The sequence below is a fragment of the Leopardus geoffroyi genome, chromosome A1 (genome assembly GCF_018350155.1).
Source record: "Leopardus geoffroyi isolate Oge1 chromosome A1, O.geoffroyi_Oge1_pat1.0, whole genome shotgun sequence".
In the NCBI taxonomy this organism is placed as follows: Eukaryota; Metazoa; Chordata; class Mammalia; order Carnivora; family Felidae; genus Leopardus; species Leopardus geoffroyi.
In genome coordinates this window covers 109915777-109935350 of record NC_059326.1, presented here as the reverse complement: position 1 = coordinate 109935350, position 19574 = coordinate 109915777, and the positions used below count along the sequence as shown (strand labels likewise).

At 46.4% G+C, this 19574-nt stretch overlaps 1 protein-coding gene across 3 annotated transcripts in view; it reads left to right on the top strand.

Moving 5' to 3' along the window:
• The window catches only part of FSTL4 (follistatin like 4), a 591179-nt gene that overhangs the window by 550823 nt on the left and 20782 nt on the right, over positions 1-19574 (top strand). For all 3 annotated transcript variants that reach the window (XM_045488893.1, XM_045488882.1, XM_045488902.1), the window contains 5 exons: positions 7701-7862; positions 8273-8407; positions 9426-9452; positions 13235-13353; positions 17985-18134. In XM_045488893.1, coding sequence (XP_045344849.1) covers positions 7701-7862; positions 8273-8407; positions 9426-9452; positions 13235-13353; positions 17985-18134 — 593 coding nt within the window. The remainder of the gene's footprint in view (positions 1-7700; positions 7863-8272; positions 8408-9425; positions 9453-13234; positions 13354-17984; positions 18135-19574) is intronic.

Sequence of the window (19574 nt, the reverse complement as noted above, 5' to 3'; positions counted from 1 at the left end):
GAGTGTCCTAACCACCTCTATTTGCATAGTTGGGGCCAGACTGGGAAGGGTGGGCCTTGGAAGATGGAACATGCAGAGTTCTGAGAGGTTGGAGGCCACAGGAGGCGTGGTCTTAGCCCCAGGATGATTGTGGCTCACAGAGACCCATGGCCAGCAGGGGGCGCCTCTCACCATGAGAACATCTGAGCAGTATTTCAACCGCTGCCAGTGCAGGTGTCCTTGCCCAGTAGGCAGTCATGTATTTTTAAGTGAATGACTCATTCCACACCCTTGACTTTCAGTCACGTTTCACTTTGTTCTAGAATGTTGCCATGCATTTCAGTTGACAGCCCTGAATTGTCGTCTTCCAAGTCAGAACTGACTCAGGATCTCACCTGGAACCTGATAGGTAGAAGCAAATCCTCCAGCCCCATCCCAGACCTCTGAGACCAGACCCTGCGCGGTGGTCCCGGTGTAGTTTTAACAAGGCCCCCAGGGGATGCAGATGCACGCTTCAGTTTCAGAACTTCATGGGTCCACAGATGGTATCAAAGGTCAGGGCTGAGGCAAAGGACTGTCTTCAAGGCTGGTACTGACCACTGGCCATCTATCTGAAGAAGCCAGTCCACACACCACCGGTTTAGATTTACCAGATCAATAGACAAATCTCCCATCAATTGAGGGATGGGCACCATGGGTGTATGGAAGGTCAGTATTTCCTTTGTGAGGTGGAGAGTGGCTCCTACTGGGTTCTTTAAGTCTTCCCACACCCCTTATCCCCGTGCCCCAAAAGCTCCCCCAGCCCCCACCACCCTGTAACGCTTATCACATTTGGAGTTCATTGTTTAATCACCTTCCCCGGGACAGAAGGCTCCGTGGGGATATGGACCACTCCCATCTTCATTCATTCTTCTGTCCTAATGCCGGCCACCGCATGGTATTTAATAAATGTTGGCTGCGTATAATAAATTGACCGAGCTTTGTAAAACCAATCCAAACCATTAATGTATTAATGTGGTGCCTGACCCAGAGGTGGGGATTCCCTCAGCAGTCCCCTGCCCCTCCCCACCCCCTCCCTGCGCCGCCCCCCCCCCCCCCCCCCCCCCCCCCCCCCGTGCGCTGCAACGTTTGCTCTTGTCCTGCTTGGTAATATCTGGTGTGAAAAAGTGCCCGTCATTGCTGTTGTTTTTCAAAATTTACTCAGCTGTTCTTGCACATTTTTTCTTCTGGGTAAGTTTTAGAATTCTTTTGTCAAGACCTCCCCAACTGATTTGAATTGCAATTAGATTAAAGGTATGGTTTAATTTGGGGTATCTCCTTTCTTAACCCCAGTACATCTTCCTATCCCAGAAAGTCTCTCTACAATTACTCAAGTCTTTTTTGATGTCCTCAGTGAGATTTTACCTTTTTTTTTTTCACTTAGGTCCACCGTATTTTCTGTCTGGTTGCTGTCAGTAAGTAAGCTATTAGTTGTGTATGTTTTGGTACTGGCCCCCATATTGCATTCACTTATTAAACCTTACTACTTTTGGGTTCATCATCGGGAGCATATCCAGGTAAAATACATTTTTTTCTCCATCCTTTTAATATTTGTGCTTCTCATTTCTTGCCTTCAATTGACTGTCACACCTGCTATAATGGCGAGTCTGATATTGCCTTCCTGCCTTTTCATTTTTTCTTTTTTTTTCCAACTTAATATTTCACCAATCTTAAAAGAATGGTGCTGTTTCTTCTTTTTATAGAGATATTCCTCATTTGTAGGAAGCGAGTATGATTCTGTTCCTATTTTATTGAGGTTTTTTTCCTCCAAGAAATTGATTTTGCATTTTTTTCAAAAGCCCTTTCAGCGCCTAGCAAGAGAATCAAATTTTGACTGCCTCTGATTTTGGAGGTGATTAATTATAGATTTCCTGATAGTTAGCCACTGAAACATATTATACTTGGTCATGGTATGCGCTTTTATTACCATGCTAGACTTGATTTGCTAATACGTCCCTTGGGATTTTGGTTCATCTAGTCCTAAGTGAGTCAGGTCTGTAGTCATCCTTTTTGTGCTCTTTGGCAGGTTTTAGTGTCCGGGTTATACTACCTTCATGACCTAATTTGCAACATCCTCTCTGTCATAGGCTATAGGAATGATCCATTCCTTCAACATACGAAAGAACCTTCCTATGAAACTAGTCAGGGTGACTTTGGGTTAGTAGCACTTTTTTCCAACCACATTACTGATGTATAATTGATATACAAAAAAACTACACGTACTGAATGTATACAGTTGGATGAGCTTGCACATACGTGTGTACCCACGGTACTGTCACCACGATCCCGGTAATACACATAGCTATCACCTCCAAAAGTTTCCTTGTGTCCCTTTGTTTTTGTTTTTTAGTTTTTTGTTTCTGGTAAAAATGTGTAACTTGAGATCTATCCTCTCAATGGATTTTTAAATATACAGTACAATATTGTTGACTTGTAGGCCATTTGCTATGCAGAAGATCTCCAGGGCCCATTCATCTAGAATAAGTGAAAAGTAGCCCTTGAAAGTTTTTTAAATAATCTCTTCTTGACTAATTCGTGTTGGTACTTTTAAGATTCTTTCTTGAAGTATAATTGACATACAATAGCCTATTAGTTTCACTAGTACATCATAGGAATTCAATATTTTGGTATGTTATGAAATGATCCCCACGATTAATCTACTTAATAACCAGGAATGGTGGTTACAATATTATTGACTGTATTCCCTATGCTGTCTCTTACATCCCTCGACATTTTATAACTGGAAGTTTGTACCTCTTCATCCCCTTCACCGATTTTGCCTACTCCCCAACCTGTCTCTGCTCTGGTAACCAGCAGTTTTTCCTGTCTCTGTGAATCTGTTTCTGATTTGTTTGTTGGTATGTTTTGTTTCTTAAATTCTAGGTATAAGTGAAATCATATGGTATGTGTCTTTCTCTGTCAGATTTCACTCTCTCCTTTCATTTCGCAGAATACCCTTCAGGTCCTTCATTGATGTCACAGATGGTACTATTTTATTCTTTTTTAGGGCCGAGTAATGTTGTATTGTATATATGCCTCATCTGCCTTATCCATTCCTCTATTGATGGACACTTATGTTGCTTCCCTATCTTGGCTATTGTAAATAATGCTGCAGTGAACATCAGTGTGCATGTATCTCCTCACATTGGTGTGTTTGTTCTGTTCAGATAAATACCCAGAAGTGAAATTGCTGAATCGTATGGTAACTTGTAACTTTTTGACGAACCTCCATTCTATTTTCCATAGTGGCTGCCTGAATTTATATTCCTACCAACAGTGTACAGGGGGTTGTTGTTTCTCTACATCCTCGCCAACACTTGTTGTTTATTGAGTTTTTGAGCTTAGCCATTCTGACAGGTATGAGGTGTTAGCTCATTGCAGTTTTGATTTGCACTTCCCTGATGATGAGTGATGATGAGCATCTTTTCATATGCCTATCGGCCATCTGGATGTCTTCTTCGTAAAAATGTCTAATCAAGTCCTCTGCCCAATTTTTAATTGGGTTGTTTGTGGATTTTTTTATATTAAGTTGTATAGGTGCTTTATATATTTTGAATACTAACTCCTTATCGGATGTGGGATTTGCAGATATCTTCTCCCATTCTGTAGGTTGCCTTTTCATTTATTGATGGTTTCCTTTGTTGTGCAAAAGCTTTTTAGTTGGATATAATCCCATTTGTTTATTTTAACTTTTGCCCTTGCCTGAAGAGACTGGTCCAAAAATGATTGCTAATATTGATGTCAGAGAGCTTGACCACCTATGTTTTCTACTAGGAGGTTTTGGGTTTCAGGTCTTACATTCAACTGTGTAATACATTGTGGATTTATTTTTGTATATGGTGTAAGATAGTGGCCCAGTTTGGTTCTTTGGTATGTAGTTGTCCAGTTTTCCCAACACTATTTATTGAAGATTCTGTCTTTTCCCCGTTGTATATTATTGCCTTCTTTGGCATAGCTGTAGTGACCATATGTACATGGGTTTTTTTTTTTTCCTGGGCTCTCTGTACTGTTCCTTTGATCTGTGTTTCTTTTTTTATTTCTGCCTTCCATCCTTTCTCCCTTCCTTCCTTTCTTTGTTTCTTTCTTTGCCAGTAGCAGACTATTTTAATTACTATAGTTTTATAGTATAGTTTGAAATCAGGGAGTGTGAAACCTTCAGTTTTCATCTTCTTTCTCAACATTGCTTTGTCTATTTGGGTCTTTTGTGATCCCATACGATTTTAGGACTCTCAGGTCTTATTATTCATGATTTTGTGAATAATGCCTTTGTCATTTTGATGGGGATTGCACTGAATCTGTAGATTAGGTAGTATGGACATTTTAACAGTGATAAATTCTTCCAATCCATGAGCATGGAATGTCTTTGCATTTGTTGATGTCATCTTCAGTTTCTTTCATCAAAGTCTTATGGTTTTCAGACTACAAGTCTTTTACTTGAGGGGCACCTGGGTGGCTCAGTCAGTTAAGTGTTTGACTTCAGCTCAGGTCATGATCTCACAGTCCATGAGTTCGAGCCCCGTGTCGGGCTCTGTGCTGACAGCTTGGAGCCTGGAGCCTGCTTCAGATTCTGTGTCTCCCTCTCTCTCTGCCCCTCCCCTGCTCATGCTCTGTCTCAAAAATAAATAGAAACATTTAAAAAATGTTAAAAAAAAAAAAAAAACAAGTCTTTTACTTGGTTGAGTTTATTCTTAGATATTGTATTCTTTTTGATACAATAGTAAATGGGATTGTTATTTTTTTAAGTTTATTTCTTTTGAGAAACAGAGAAAGTGTGAGCAGGGGGAGATGCAGAGAGAGGGAGAGAAAGAATCTCAAGCAGGCTCTATACTTTCAGCACAGAGCCCAACACGGTGCTTGATCTCACAACCATGAGATCATGGCCTGAGCCAAAATCAAGAGTCGGGCACTCAACTGACTGAGCCACCCAGGCACTCTGGGATTGTTTTCTAAATTTCTCTTTATGATAGCTTGTTATTAATGTATAGAAATGCAACCAATTTCTTTTTGTTGATTTTGTATCCTCCAGTGTTACTGAATTCATTTATTAGTTCTGGCAGGTTTTTTTGTAGAGTCTTTAGGATTTTCCATATTTAGTGTCATGGCATCTGCAGATAGTGACAGTTTTCTTCTTCCTTTCCAATTTGGCTGCATTTTATTTTTCTTGCCTAACTGCCATGGCTAGAACTTCCAGTACCATGTTGTGTAAAAGTGGCGAGAGTGGACATACTTGTCTTATTCCTGATCTTACAGGAAAAGCTCTCAGCTTGTCACCATTGAGTCTGATGCTAGCTGTGGGCTTGTCATATACACCCTTTATTACATTGTGGTGCATTCTTTGTATACCCACTTTGTTGAGAGTTTTTATCATTAAGGCTTCCTTTTAAGTGATCCATTTCATTGAGCTTTTCATATTTATTACCTATAATTGATTACAGTATTTTCATATTTTTTATTTTTATTTTTTAATGTTTATTTTAGAGAGAGAGAGCGAGCACAACTGGGCGAGGGGGCAGAGAGAGACAGAGACAGAGACACAGAATCTGAAGCAGGTTCCAGGCTCTGAACTGTCAAGCCCAACACGGAGCTTGAACTCACAGTGAGATCATGACCTGAGCTGAAGTAAGATGCTTAACTGACTGAGCCACCCAGGCGCCCCTCTATTTTCATATTTTTTAATTCTCTGTGTTCTTTCTCTATTTTTTTTCACTGATCTAACTTGCCAGAAATTTGGCTTACTGATTTTTTATAGACATCCAAGTCTTAGATTTATTTATCAGTTCTATTCTTTTTTGACTAATTGATTCAGTCATTTCTGCTTCTTTCTCTATTGATTCTTCTCTCACCTTCTTTAAATTTACTTTATGTCTGCTAGCCAGGCTTGTATAAATAAATGGTGATCTAGCAAGAGCCCAAGTTTATTAACTCCCAGGTCACGGCCACACACATTGTAGTACTCTGGGTGCTCTCTCACCTTCTCCAACTCCCCACCAGTCTAGTGCTCCTAAGCCCCCCAGTTCTATCTCTATGCTCTTGAACTACACCCTCCTGACCAAAACTCTATGATATATCCAACTTGAACACTGTTCCTCCCTCTACCAAATTCACAGCATAAGGAAATTGTCTAGATAAATTACTGTTTCTTTCCTCATTGAACAAGAGAGAGAGAAGGGAGATGCACTTTCATGCTGTAAGCAGCCCTCCAGATAGGCCTTTGCTAGAGCCCCATTTACCTCCTCCAGCCCAGTAGCCTGATCTGCACATCCTGGAGCTCTCCCCCAGAACCTCCAACCAAGAGAAACTGGGAAATGACTCAGATTGTATTGTTGTTAAGTCTCTATGTGGTTGTCACAGGGTGCCTCTGAGCTCTTGTTATGAAAACAGCTCTGGGATATTCTGAAGCTGGATTCATGCCCTTTGCTGGTTGTCCATTTGGCTTTCTCCTCAGCCCCCCAGCTTTGCCCCACAGGTGAACCAGAGAAAAGACGTGAAACTCAGACTGAGTTAATGAGATTATTAATAGCCTCCCAAAGAGTTTTGAGACGGAATTGCACAGTCCATGTCTCATGGGGCAACGGAGACTTTCCTTTGTCCTCAGCCCAACCAAGCACAGGTCACTGGACACCTTGCTCACATTCTGGGGTCACCAGCAGCCTCCTTCTCCATAAGCATCAACTTGTTCTACCTCTGGTCCCAAGAAAAATCTCTCTCCTAAAGTACCGAGATGCTTTCTTTTCTCAGACAATACTTCTGGGAAAATGTAGTGGCCTGCTTCAGGAAGAATCCGTCTTCCACCTTTCCACAAGGTGTGTATTGAGTTTAATATCCGGGTGCCTTTACATACACTCTCACAGACCCGTTTTGGAAGTATGTAAAGTATATGGATAAGTAAGAGCCCTCGAGTCCACTGAAAATGATAACTATTTCATTTCCTGGGCCCAAAGCTACGGGTAGGAGGGAGGATCCTCCAAACAGTCTTCATTTCCTCCAGGCGCCTCTCCCACAGAAGGCTCAAGTAAGAAAGGCCAGCAAGCTGTGGAGGGCGCTGACACCTTGCCCACCCACGTTTTTCTCATGAGTGAGACAGTCACATCCTTGGCCCCGAACTTGACTGCCAGGGCCTGTGGCTGAGCTATGCAGGCCACACTTGCCTTCCATCCACAGTGCAGGGGGTAAGAAGTGGAGAAATAAGAGTGATCCAGTGGAATGATCAATGGACTTCCCCGGAGTGGTAATGTAATTAGCAGCCCTGCCAGTCAGTGACCAGAAGTGCTTTGCGAAGCTCTTCCTGCAAAAAAATTAAGCCCCTGTCCAATGGCTTTCCCATAACAGAAATAATATATCTGAATTTTATTCATTTAGAAATAAATTTGCAGCGGCTGTTGCTCTTTACATGTAGCGGCTGAATAGCATTAAATAGTTGGATGTCTTTCTGATCATATTTAGAATAATGATGAAAGCTATGAATTACAGGGTACAAAGGCTGACATGTTTATTGCTTACAATCCATTTTATAGCCCTTTCTTCTAGGGCTTGCGTTGCTGAACAGGGTGATTGTAAGCGGGTTACAAAGACAACTCCAGACTTGCCTGTCGGTTCACCCCTCTGGAGCAGGTCTCGGGGCCAGAGCACAGGCCTGAGGCCGGGCGGGGGCTCTCTCTGACCAGCACCAACTTGATCCACAGTCCCGCCAGTCATCCGTGTGTACCCGGAGACCCAGGCGCAGGAGCCCGGGGTGGCAGCCAGTCTGAAGTGCCACGCGGAGGGCATTCCTATGCCCAGAATCACTTGGCTGAAAAACGGCATGGACGTCTCAACCCAGATGTCGAAACAACTCTCCCTTTTAGGTAAGAACTGCCCTCAGTGTCGCCGTGCTATTCCCATCAAGTTCCAGCTGACACTTTCCCCAGGAATGGAAATGAGACGCATGATTTGTTTCTAAGTCAGATAAGCCAGACTTGTTGAGAGCAAACAAATGTCTCCCCCAATTTTCCGGCTATCTGGGCCAACGCAGGTCTTGCGGGCTTTTTGAGCACAATGATGACAAACTGCCAGTCAGGTCTCATGCCACCTTCAATTTATTCAGCTCTTCCAGCCCTTCCTGGGTGTGTATCACAGATGTTGGCTGCCCTCAGCCCTGCCGAGGGGTTGTGTTTCTAACCTCAACACTGAATAGAAGGGAGACGGGAGGGGGGCACCGCGGAGAGTGGGGGGCACCCAGCTGAGCAGGCCATATTGAGCACTGTCCTTCCTCCAGCCAACGGGAGCGAACTCCACATCGGCAGTGTTCGGTATGAAGACACGGGGGCGTATACCTGCATTGCCAAAAATGAAGTGGGTGTGGACGAGGATATATCCTCACTTTTCATCGAAGACTCTGCTAGAAAGACCCGTGAGTCCACTCTCGTCTTTAAGCTCCTCACTGAGCTGGTTAGGGGGTGTCTGCTGCAGGGGTACCAATTGACCAGAGCCAAAGCCACCAACATGAGCCCCTGAAGACAGGGGAAAGCCCCATATGTTTCTGTGCTTAAAGCTGGGAGCAGAGGTGCCCAAAGGTGAGCAGACCTTCCCTGGCAACCTAAACAAAACCCAGAGAGGGAAACTCCCTGGACAGCAGACAGAGCCCAGGACCACAAAGAAGCTCACATATCCTAGTCCCACTTCTGCCTCCCGCTTGCCGTATGACTGGAACCTCTGCCCCTCCCCCAATAGAATTCTTCGTACTATCCACCCACCGGTCAGTGGTGCAGACTCCATACATGATAGACTACATAGATACCAATTCATGAATTGTATCACGTGCTGCCATCCCGCCATGGCCCAGGAACTGGCCTGGGCACACATGTACAAATAACCTTTATACTCCAGGGAGAGAGCCTACCCAGCATGCCCCCCCCGTGCCCCCCTTGTAGCCACTGCCACCAAGTGGCTCTGCAGGTTGATTTCATAGACATGGGTGATAGACTTAGTCTCTTTCCCTTGTTCAGACTCCAAGCTGAGTCTTCATCATCCATCGAGATAATCACAAGTGTTTCAGATGGTCTTCCTGTGAGAATCCTAGTTGAAAATCAGCATGGCTTCTGGAAGTAATCCAGGAGCTCTGGCAGAGAGGTTGTTCACTCCTGTCAACCACAGAATTGGAGGATCCCGTTCAAATCTGTGATCCTGGGACCTGATTTCAAAGATTGAGTAGAAATCGCAAGAGTCCAAGACCTGGAAACGTGTGTCCAGGTTCAGAGTCCTGTCAGCGTGCTGTTGCTGGGGCAGTGAGCGGTGCAGACTCTCTATGTGGCAGAGTAGGTAGCAGTATGTCCGTGAATGGAACCCTTACAGTCAAGACTCTGACATTTCTTTCTTCTTTTTTCCTTCCCTCAATCACGTTCCTGCTTCCCTATTCTCTGATGCTGTAGTTGCAAACATTCTGTGGCGAGAGGAAGGTACCAAGCTTACTTGTTCTGTGTTGTGCTTGTGATCACCTGTGCTCAGCCTTCCATCATGGGCCATCTTTCCGCGAGCCACCATCTGCTTTTCCAGACACCAAGCAGTCCTCACAAGTCGAGTCCACGGGCCAGATTAGCTGGGAGGGGCAGAGGTCAATGTCGAACTCAAATGGCACACACTGAGAAGCAGATTCAAAACCTGCTAGTCTCTTTAATGGACCCCGGTCCATTAGAACTTAAAAGTAGAGAGTTGCCGTCTAAAGCTATTTGAAACTCCTCACTGAAGCAGACTACTTGGCAGGGGCTCCTGGTCAGAATGGGCCTTCAACTTTTTTCCAGGAGCTAGTACCAGTATTGGGGGTTAGTGCACAGTTTGAGGCAATGGCAAAGAAAAAACCCACCACGATTTCTGTCAATGTATGTTTACATGCATAGTTTTGACATGAATAGACTTTTTTTTTTCAATATATGAAGTTTATTGTCAAACTGGTTTCCATACAACACCCAATGAACAGACTTTTTAATTTTATATTGATGTAACCATCTTCAGGTAATAGATCGGACCATAAAAATATTGTCATTTTTATACATCGAAAATGGTCTAACACTGACAGTTCACGTGCTTCAAAAAATAGCAGGCTCGTGTCAGAACTGGGCTATAGAACCTGAGTCACAGCTTGGGGTGTATGTGCATTTGTGGACCTCAGCCCAATGCAGCCCGTCCACCAGAGCAGAGTTCAGATCACCTTAAGGTAACTTATTCTCCACTTCAGCAGACAGGACATGGGGAGGAGTATGAGAAGCCGCAGAACGTACCGTGTGATTTCAGGGCTAAACGCTAAATCTCCCTCCTGCAAAACCATATTTACCGTCTCATTTTTCCCTCATGAACATCACATGGTGTTAGGTAGACTCTAGCGTGTGCATGCATACCCATGCTCAGAACGGTTTCCCGAACGTCAGGCACCGCAGCTCACGGTATGTCTTGAGAGCAAATCAGAAGCAGGGCCTGGAAAATGAGGACTTGCTGCCAATAGGCTTTAGGATTCCTTGGAAGAATAAGTCGTAGCGAAGGCCACTCACCATGGACAGTTGTCCCTTGCTGCTGCCTGAACCTAGCTAGTAGGCTGCGATATGCACAGAGAGCTTTCATCGTGTGTCTTTAAGAGGTGGTATTTTTCTAAGGTGGCTTCATACAAAGGGGCTCAAGTTTCAAAAGTGGAGACCAGCAAAGCATGCAGGAGGCCCTAAGATGTGTGCAAGGCAGCCATTAGTGGCCCCCACTCAAGGCCAACTTAAGACCCACGGCTGCCTTCGGGCTTCGGGCTGGCAGGTGCCGCCCTCCTAGTAGACAATGCGGTGCTGAATCCATTCCATCCCACCTGCACAACCAGGCTGGACAGTTCAGAGCTGGAGACGGACATACAGAAACAAAACCAAACAGGTCACAGGCTGCGAGGAACTGTCCAGTCTCACCACAAGATGTGGGATGATGAGGGCACACAAAAGCAAAGAAAGCCCCCGTAGTAGAAGCTAAACTCACACAGACCCTTTCAGGGGGCTGGGTCATGAGGCCTGGTCTTCTGGGAAGTCAGGTGTTTCTTGAGCCCCACACTCCATTGCCTACTGGGAGGAAGGCACTGTGCTTGGCCTCACACGTGGCTACACCTGCAAACCCCACATGGAGTCCCCTGAACTTTCAATGTGATGCTGCGTCAGAGAGCTGTCGATTTTCCAAGAGGCCCCAGGAGGCTGTTTCCAGGGTTTGTGCTTTTGCAGGGACTTTGACCCCTAGGTGTGACCAAGAGAATTTTGCCAGGTGAGAATGTCCAGAAGAGAAGGCCCTGCTGAGGCAAGATAAATGGGAACAGAGCAAATATGTGCCAAAAGCTGGGGTGCCCTAAGAGCAGAGATGGGGTGCTCATGGGGGCCACTTGGTCTGGCTCTCAGGGACAGGCTGCCCAGCTCCCCAGGACTCCCCACTGGGACCTGTGCAGGGTGCTCCCAGGCACTACTAACTTCTGAGAGGCTGGGGTAATGCTGCTCCCAGTAGCAGGAGCCCTCCTGCCCAGAACCCCTCTCAGCACAGTTAAGACTGTGCCATGGAGTCAGGGACTTCTGTCCACACTGGGAACCACAGGCTCTGATGCTTCCTGGTCACCAACAGCTCAAGGCCCAGAAAACTGCCTACAGAGCCACTGGAAGCAAGTGGAATGGTGGCTCCTATTTGCCTGTTATATTGTTTTCTTTCTTGTTTAAAAAAATTTTTTAATGTTTATATTGTTAAGAGAGAGTGCATGAGCAGGGGAGATGCAGAGAGAGACGGAGAGAAAGAATTTCAAGTGGGCTACACACTGTCAGTGCAGAACCTGACATGGGGCTCGAACCCACAAACCATGAAACCACGACCTGAGCCAAAACCGGGAGTCAGACACTCAACTGACTGAGCCACCCAGGCGCCCCTGTTTTACTGTTATCTAACACTAAAAAATTTACCCAGATATTCAATTAAGTCAGTACATTGGTTTTCTCAGCATGCTAGGAAAAAGCCTGTTTTTCATAGATTTAATTTTCTTAGCGTTTGTGAAAGTCTGTTTAATATTCTACCTTCATGAGAAATGAAGTAAGGGAGAAAGAGATAGGGAGGGGGATTCAAACCTCACCTATCTTTGTGCCCTGTTTACCTTTTATGGAGAGGAACGGTGAGGGGACAGAGCCCAGATCAGGGGCTCAGGGTCCAACCCCAGCTCTGGCATAAATTCAAGTAACCTCAACCAAGCACCTTGCCTTCCTTGGACCTCAGGTATTTTGTCTTTAATAAGGGGACTGAACTAGCTCCTCCCAAGGCCCCTTCTCTGCTGCTCTGAGGGGGTTTCTCCCCAAGTGACCACAGCCCTGGGCGGTGATGGGAGCACACAGGTGGGTGCAACCAGGCAGGCTCTGTTGCCCGACACGGGGCTGTCACAAAAAAACCAGTAAGGCAGGAGTGCCTGGGTGGCTCAGTCAGTTAAGCATCTGACTTCAGCTCAATTCATGATCTCACAGCTCGTGGGTTCGAGCCCCGTATCATGCTCTGTACTGACAGCTCAGACCCTGAAGCCTACTTTGGATTCTGTGTCTCCCTCTCTCTCTGTCCCTCTCCCATTCACCCTGTCTCTCTCTCTCAAAATTAACATTAAAAAAAAAAAGGGCAGGGGTGGGGGCGGAGAGGTGGGAGCAAGCTGTCTTGAAGGAGGGGTTTTCTGGCACAGGCAGGGCAGGACTAAGTTGGCACAAGGGGGTACCAGCCACAGCACCCTCAGGACCCCACATTCCAGGAGTGGTGCTCTTTGTAAATGTGTTTAAAAATAAGGAGCCTTTTGTTTTTCTGACATGATCTGATCCATCCTGATTTGACTAGTGGATGACAATCAAACAAGGAACACTGACTTTCAGAAGGAAAGGGCAAATGCATGTCAAAGCCAAAGCTGTCATTTATTGGAAAATTTGTGCTGGTGGCCAACCGTCGGTGCCCTAGGGCAGAGGTGTGTGTCTGGAAGGACAGCCTGGGGCCTGCAGAGCCCTTGATAGGCTGTAGTGATTTTAAGCCCTCTGGCACTTTCTCTCCTTGCTCCCCACACACCACTTGCTTACATCACCTTGCCCAGGACGTGCATTTCATGCCTTTACCACAGGCACCCAAACCGCAGGTTTCATGTGTGCATAATGTGGCATGTGACCCTGTCGAGGGGCTAGTTGCTGCGGGGTAGCATAACCATGGCTGTGTTTGCTCCTCCCAGGCCTCAGTGTGGGAAACATGTTCTATGTCTTCTCTGACGATGGCATTATCATCCTGCACCCCGCGGACTGTGAGATCCAGAGGCACCTCAAACCCACTGAGAAGATCTTCATGAGCTACGTAAGTTTCTGTGCCGGGGGCACTTCCAGGTCATACGCAAACACATGCTGAACACTAGCCTTTGACCAGTGTGCCCCTTGATTTCTGAAATTCCATTTGCTAGATGTAGTGTGGCTCCACACGCTTTCCAGGGCTCAGGAAGGAACACGTGGCGGAGGGTTTAAGATCTCACTCCTTCGTCAGGCAGCACCTTCTGTGCACAGAGCCTGAGGTGATGCCCAGGGCTTACAAATGGGTTTCTGGTCCCAAGTTCACAGGGAAAGGATGGACACAGTGGTGTGAACAGCCAGCCAAACAGGTGCTGCTGGAAAGATGTACCAGGTGCACTAGAACCTTGAGCGAGGCCTCTCCTGACCTGGGGAGGGCAAAGTTAGAGAAGCCTGCTGAGCAGGTGATACCTGGGGTCAGGTTTGAAGAACAAGCAGGAACTGGTGATTTCTAAAGGAAATGTCATGCATGCGGCACACAGAGGCATAAAACGTTAGGTCACATCTGGGGAATCTCAAATTCTCCGTATGCCTGGAGGGAAGCATGAATGTGAGAAAGGCCCAAGATCAGGATGACAGTAGCCAAGGGTCAAAGCTGAAGAGTTTTAATGGGATCCTCAAAGGTCTGGGGACCTCTGGAGGACCTGATATGAAGCATGGCCCTGATCAGGTTGCTTTAGAGCAGGTGCAGAGCCCCAGTGAGGGTAGTGATCGGAAGGACTGGACTAGATGCACAGAAGCAGGTGAGGAGGCTGTTGTGATTATCCAGGTGAGAGACAGTGGTGACGTAGTTGAGCCAGTGCCAGTGGCAATGGGAGGAATTGAGTTGATTTCAATGCTATCACAGGTCAGATCAACAAAGACCGTGAGGGAAACCTGGGGTCTTGCTGGGAGGAGGAGAGTACTCTTCATTAAGGAGGAGAGGCGGGTTGGGGGTATACAGTTCATTCTCTAACACTCTCTGAGACATGTGCCACATTCCCAGTCTGCTGCTGGGTACCCTACAAGCAGGGCACATAGGCTCCCCTCCAAGCAGATGACAGTGGCCTGTGATGCACTGAATTTGAGATGCCCACAGGACACACGCATAGAAACATCCAGAAGGATAGGTATGGAGAGTGGAATGGCATCGGTGAGTTGGAGAGCCCTCGGCTCTCTAGCAGGCAAAAGAAGTAGCTTTAAGAAAGCCGGGAAAACATGGGTCACAGAACCTAAGGAAGGCTAAGTTTACAAAAGGAAGGGGTCTTCAATGAGTCAATAGAGGAGGTTAGCTTGGAGGTTCTCAGTGGCCCCCAAGGAACCAGGGGAGAGAGTGAAACATGTGAATGCCCCAAGTGTCCGAGGCGCTACAAAGCATGAGGCCAAATGCAAAGTGGCAGTACAACATGGACAGATTCTCAAGAGATCATTGCCGGCAGCAGGTCTAGGAAAGCCCTTCTAGCCCTCAAGACCCTGTCCACAGGCGTCCCCTAGATGGTCCTTCCCCACCTCACCCCACCCCACCTGACCCCATGGCTCTGCCTCTCCCACTGGTATCCCACTTGGCCTTGAGTTGGTGGTTTCTTGTGTAAGGTATGACCTCTTTCACCAAACCCTAGCTACTTGAGGTTAAAACAATGCCATTAATGCAAAAGAGTCTTCTAAAGCCCCCCATGCCCTCCCCTTGAAGACCTACAGTGAATGAACTGGTGACCATGATGGGGTTGGAGCTCCTGGAGTAAGTGGGTGGGGCCCAGGCAAGTTCCTGCAGCCAGCTTGTCGCATTGCTGTGCTGGCTGTTGGCATGTCTCAGGCTGTTGCATTTCTCACATTTGTAGCTTTGGAACAGCTGTTTTCCAGGCTATTTCACTTAAATTAATCATTTTTTAGAAGTGTTACCCCTGATGAATTTTCCTTGTATGTAATGGTCGTGAAACCATCTAGAAAGAGTGGTCCTAGTTAACTTCTGGCAGTTAAGTTTAAATAATTACGCCCTGCCACATTGGCACTAATTTCTCATAGATTTGCAATAATATAACCTGTAGCTTGAGGGAAATTGCTCAGATCCCAACCATGACTCAAATTTCCAAAAAAACTAGGACAAGACACGGTAAGAGAGGTCCTCAGGTCTATCAGGCAGCACAAGACCACAGTAAGCCGTGGAACAGTCCCAAATAATAGTGTGCTCTTCTAGAAAATGCCCAACATCTCCCAAGAGGGTTGCAGTAAAGCAAATCTCTTGTACAAATGCCAAGTGAATAGGAGGCTGGTGCTTCCTCTTTGGGGCCCCTCTGTTGGATTAGGTGTCCCCATTGCCCAGTGGGCAGCAGCATGTGGAATAGGTAAGGACAGAGACTTCTGAACCAGGTACACTTGGGCTCAGATCCCACCTGTGTCACTGGAGGCCTCAGTGGCTTTAGGAAAGTTACCTAACCTCCCCAGCTTCTGTTTTCTCATATGTAAACTGGGATCATTGTGAGGATGAAATGTGACCATGATGACAGGCAGTGGCAAGGGTAGAAGGCAAAAAGAGCTCTGCTCCAAAGCTATTGCAGTCGCTTAGGAAAGAACTGGAAAGGAGATAAGCTCAGGGATTTAGGAGGTCATCCCCGTAGTTCTTAGTGACTCATTTGTGGCAGACCACACAGGAGAAGGGAGCATGCTTGGTCTTGGCTGGCCAGCTGGTGCTAAAGACCTCGCAGAGGAGCAGGTAGGGAGTAGAGGAACTGCTCAGGGGTGGATGGCCAAGTATGAGGGGGACCATGGGAGAACCAAGCCAGAACTGGAGAAGGTGGCTCTGAGCTAAAGACACAGACCTGGAGCCATCGGCATATGGGTACTGGCTAAAGCCAGGGCGGGAGACAAGACAGACCACCAAAGGTATGTATGAGTGGTGTGAGTTGGGCACCTGAACAACACCCTGAGGGTCATAGTTAAGGGACAGGCAGATCAAGAGGGACCATGAGGAAGACTGAGACAGAATAGAACCAGAGTCATGATGAAAAACAGGAGAATGTGTATCATGAAATATAAAACAAGGTCCCCCTTTTCACTCATGTATTCATTCAACAAGTGTATTTGAGGCACCCATTCTGTGACAGGCACTTGACTAGGTGCTAAGGACATAGCAGTGAACCAAACAAATCGCCTGCTATCAAGGAGCAATCTAGTGAAAGAAGAGAGACCAAACAGACGTAGACAAATCAATGCATGAAGGTAGCAAATGATAAACGCAGCAAAGAACCTGGTGGTACCAGGTTAGAGGGTCAGAGAGGACTTCTCCATAAGGTGGCCCATAGACAGAGACCTGGAGGATATGAGGGGATAAAGTGTGCATATATCTGGGGAAGGGCATTCCCAGCAAAGGTAACAGCCAATGAATGCCCAAGGCCCAGAGCAGGAGGGTGACACAAGGGAAGAAAAGCGTGCCATGTGCGCACACACAGTGGGTAAGGGAGGGAAAGGCTGAAGTTCAGAGAGTAGCAGGAGCCAGAGTGGACAGGGCCCCGTAGGCTTCAGGAAAGACTTGGATCTTATTCTGAGCAAGAAGAAATATTAATAGAGTAGAGGGTGTTACGAGGAAGAGTGAGATGGGCGGACTTAGAGTGATCCCCCCAGTTTCTGTGTTGACAACATTTGGGGAGGAACCAAGAGTGGAATCGAGAAAAACAACCTGGATGTGACAGCAGTTACTCAGGCAACAGATAACGTGGCTTGAGGCAAGGTGATGGAGATGGAATCCATGAGACAAAGTCAAATTCTGAATGTGTATGACCTGGATGAGGGCTGGAGGTATACGGAGAAAAAGAGGAGTCAGAGGTGGCCTCAAGGGTTTTGGTCTCTGGAAGAAAAACAGTGGGGCTGCCATTTTGTTAATGGGATGAGCAGGATTGGGAGGTAAAACTGGGAGTTGATTTTGGACTCATGCGTTTGAGGTATGCATCAAACAGCCAAATAGAGCTAGGTGGGTGCCTGCATAATTCTGGAGTTCAGAGAAAAGGGTTGAACTAAATATAGAAATTTGGGAGTTGTAAGCATGTAGATGGTATTTGATGCTATAGGTTTGGATGAGATTAGCAAAGGGAGTGGATTTTAGAGAGGGAAAGTGGTGCAGTGGCCCCTGTACGTTCTGACATTCAGGATGGGCAAACTGAGCAGGATCAAGCAACAGAAGGATCCCCCACTGGGGTGGGATGGAGGAGAAGGAAGCACAGAATAGCACACTGTCAGATGATGTCCCAACTTCAAATAAAAAGATGGCACAGGCTTAATTTAATAACCAAGAAGTCAGTACAGAGCTCTGTGGGAGCCCTGCTGGCTTTGTGCTAAGGAAGAAGAAAGAGTAGGTCACTCTTTTGGAAGTCTGGCCACTGAAAGAAGTTTTCTCTGTGATGGGGGTGCAGAGAGGGAGAGGTTCACATGCAAGAGAGAAGAAGACAGGCCTGGAGGCTGTGGATGAAAAACCCAACAAATGGAGTTACAGCCTCACATGTGGGAGGGGATGAAAGTTGAAGGTTAAGTGAAGCTGGTGACATGGGAGGACTCATGTGCCATGTCTGTGGATTCTAAGAGAGGGATGGAGGAGGGTTAAGGGAGAGGGAACCCACACCTGGCAGGGGGGAATGAGGGATTAAGAAGATATATGGCAGCCTATCTCCTTCACAGGAAGAAATCTGTCCTCAAGTGGAAGGAAATGGCACCCAGTCATGCCAGTGGGCATCAGCAGTGAACATCAGGCACCGGTACATATACGTGGCCCAGCCAGCACTGAACAGAGTCCTCGTGGTTGATGTGCAAGCCCAGAAAGTCCTACAGGTACGTCTCTCTAAGGGAGTGAGGGGGTCTTCCGGTTCTGGGGCACAGCGGCCACATTCCTCTTGGCTTTTTGCACATTCCCCAGCTTCTACGAGAGGCAATCAGACTAGGGGCAGGGGGGAGCAAAGAAGGTTCCTGTACAGTTATTCATCAGTATTTATTGCCTACTATGGACCAAGCACTGTTCTAGTTTCTTGAAAACTAGCCATGAGTGAGCAGTGAAGTCCTAGAACTTATATTCTAGTCTGTCAGACCATAAATCATAATTTTAGAGGCTATAAATTCTAAAAGCTATTTACAGGTCAAATGTGACAGAGGAACTGGATGACTCTTTTAAAATTTTATTACCATTTATTTCTGAGAGACAAAGCACCAGTGGGGGAGGGGCAGAAAGAGAGGGAGACACAGAATCCAAAGCAGGTTCCAGGCTCCAAGTTGTCAGCACAGAGCCCAACGGGGGGCTCAAACTCACAAAATCCTGGGGGCTGTGAGATCATGACCTGAGCCCAAGTCAGACGTTTAACTGACTGAGTCACCCATACACCCTACAAGACTCTTTTAAACTGGTCCTCACTCTGGAGATGAATAGATTCTGATATAAATGTCAAGTGGGACTTCCATTCTGGGAGGGGAAGGAAGGCCAGTGGGGCTAGAGTATAGTGAGAAGGTGGAGACTGGGGTGCTATGAAGATAAGGGGTAAACCAAGGCCCAAGCCATGAAGAGTTTTCATCTGGGGAATGACCTACTCTGATTTATATTTTTAAAGAATCAGTCCTTTCTTTTTTTAAATGTTTATTTCTTTAGAGAGCCCACATGAGCAGGGGAGAGACAGAAAGAGAGAGAGAGAATCCCAAGCAGGCTCCGTGCTCTTGGCACAGAGCCAGACACAGGGCTTAATCTCATGAACTGTGAGATCATTACCTGAGCCACAATGAGGAGTCAGGTGCTTAACTGACTGAGCCACCCAGGCACCCCTAAAGAGTCAGTCTTTTAAAGAGATTTTTAAATTTTAAACTTAGATTTTAAAATAGTCTCTGTTAGAACAGACTGCAAAGCAGAGCAGAGTTGTGGCTACTAAAATAATCCAGGCAAGAGGTGCAGACAGCATTGGGGATGGTGAGATATGATCAGATTCTTGATAGATTTTCAATGTGGAAAGATTTCTGCTGAGTTGAATATAAATTTTCAGAGACAGGAGGCAGGCTGTTTTGGGTTTTTGTTTTTTTGTTTTTTTTTAATGGAGAAACTGTAAACGGGCCCTGGGTGGCTCGCTCGGTTAAGCATCCAACCTCTGCTCAGGTCATGATCTCACAGCTCATGAGTTCGAGCCTTGCTTTGGGCTCTGTGCTGACAGTTCTGAGCCTGGAGCCTGCTTCGATTCTGTGACTTCGTCTCTCTCTCTCTGCCCCTCCCCCACTCACACTCTGTGCCTCTCTCAA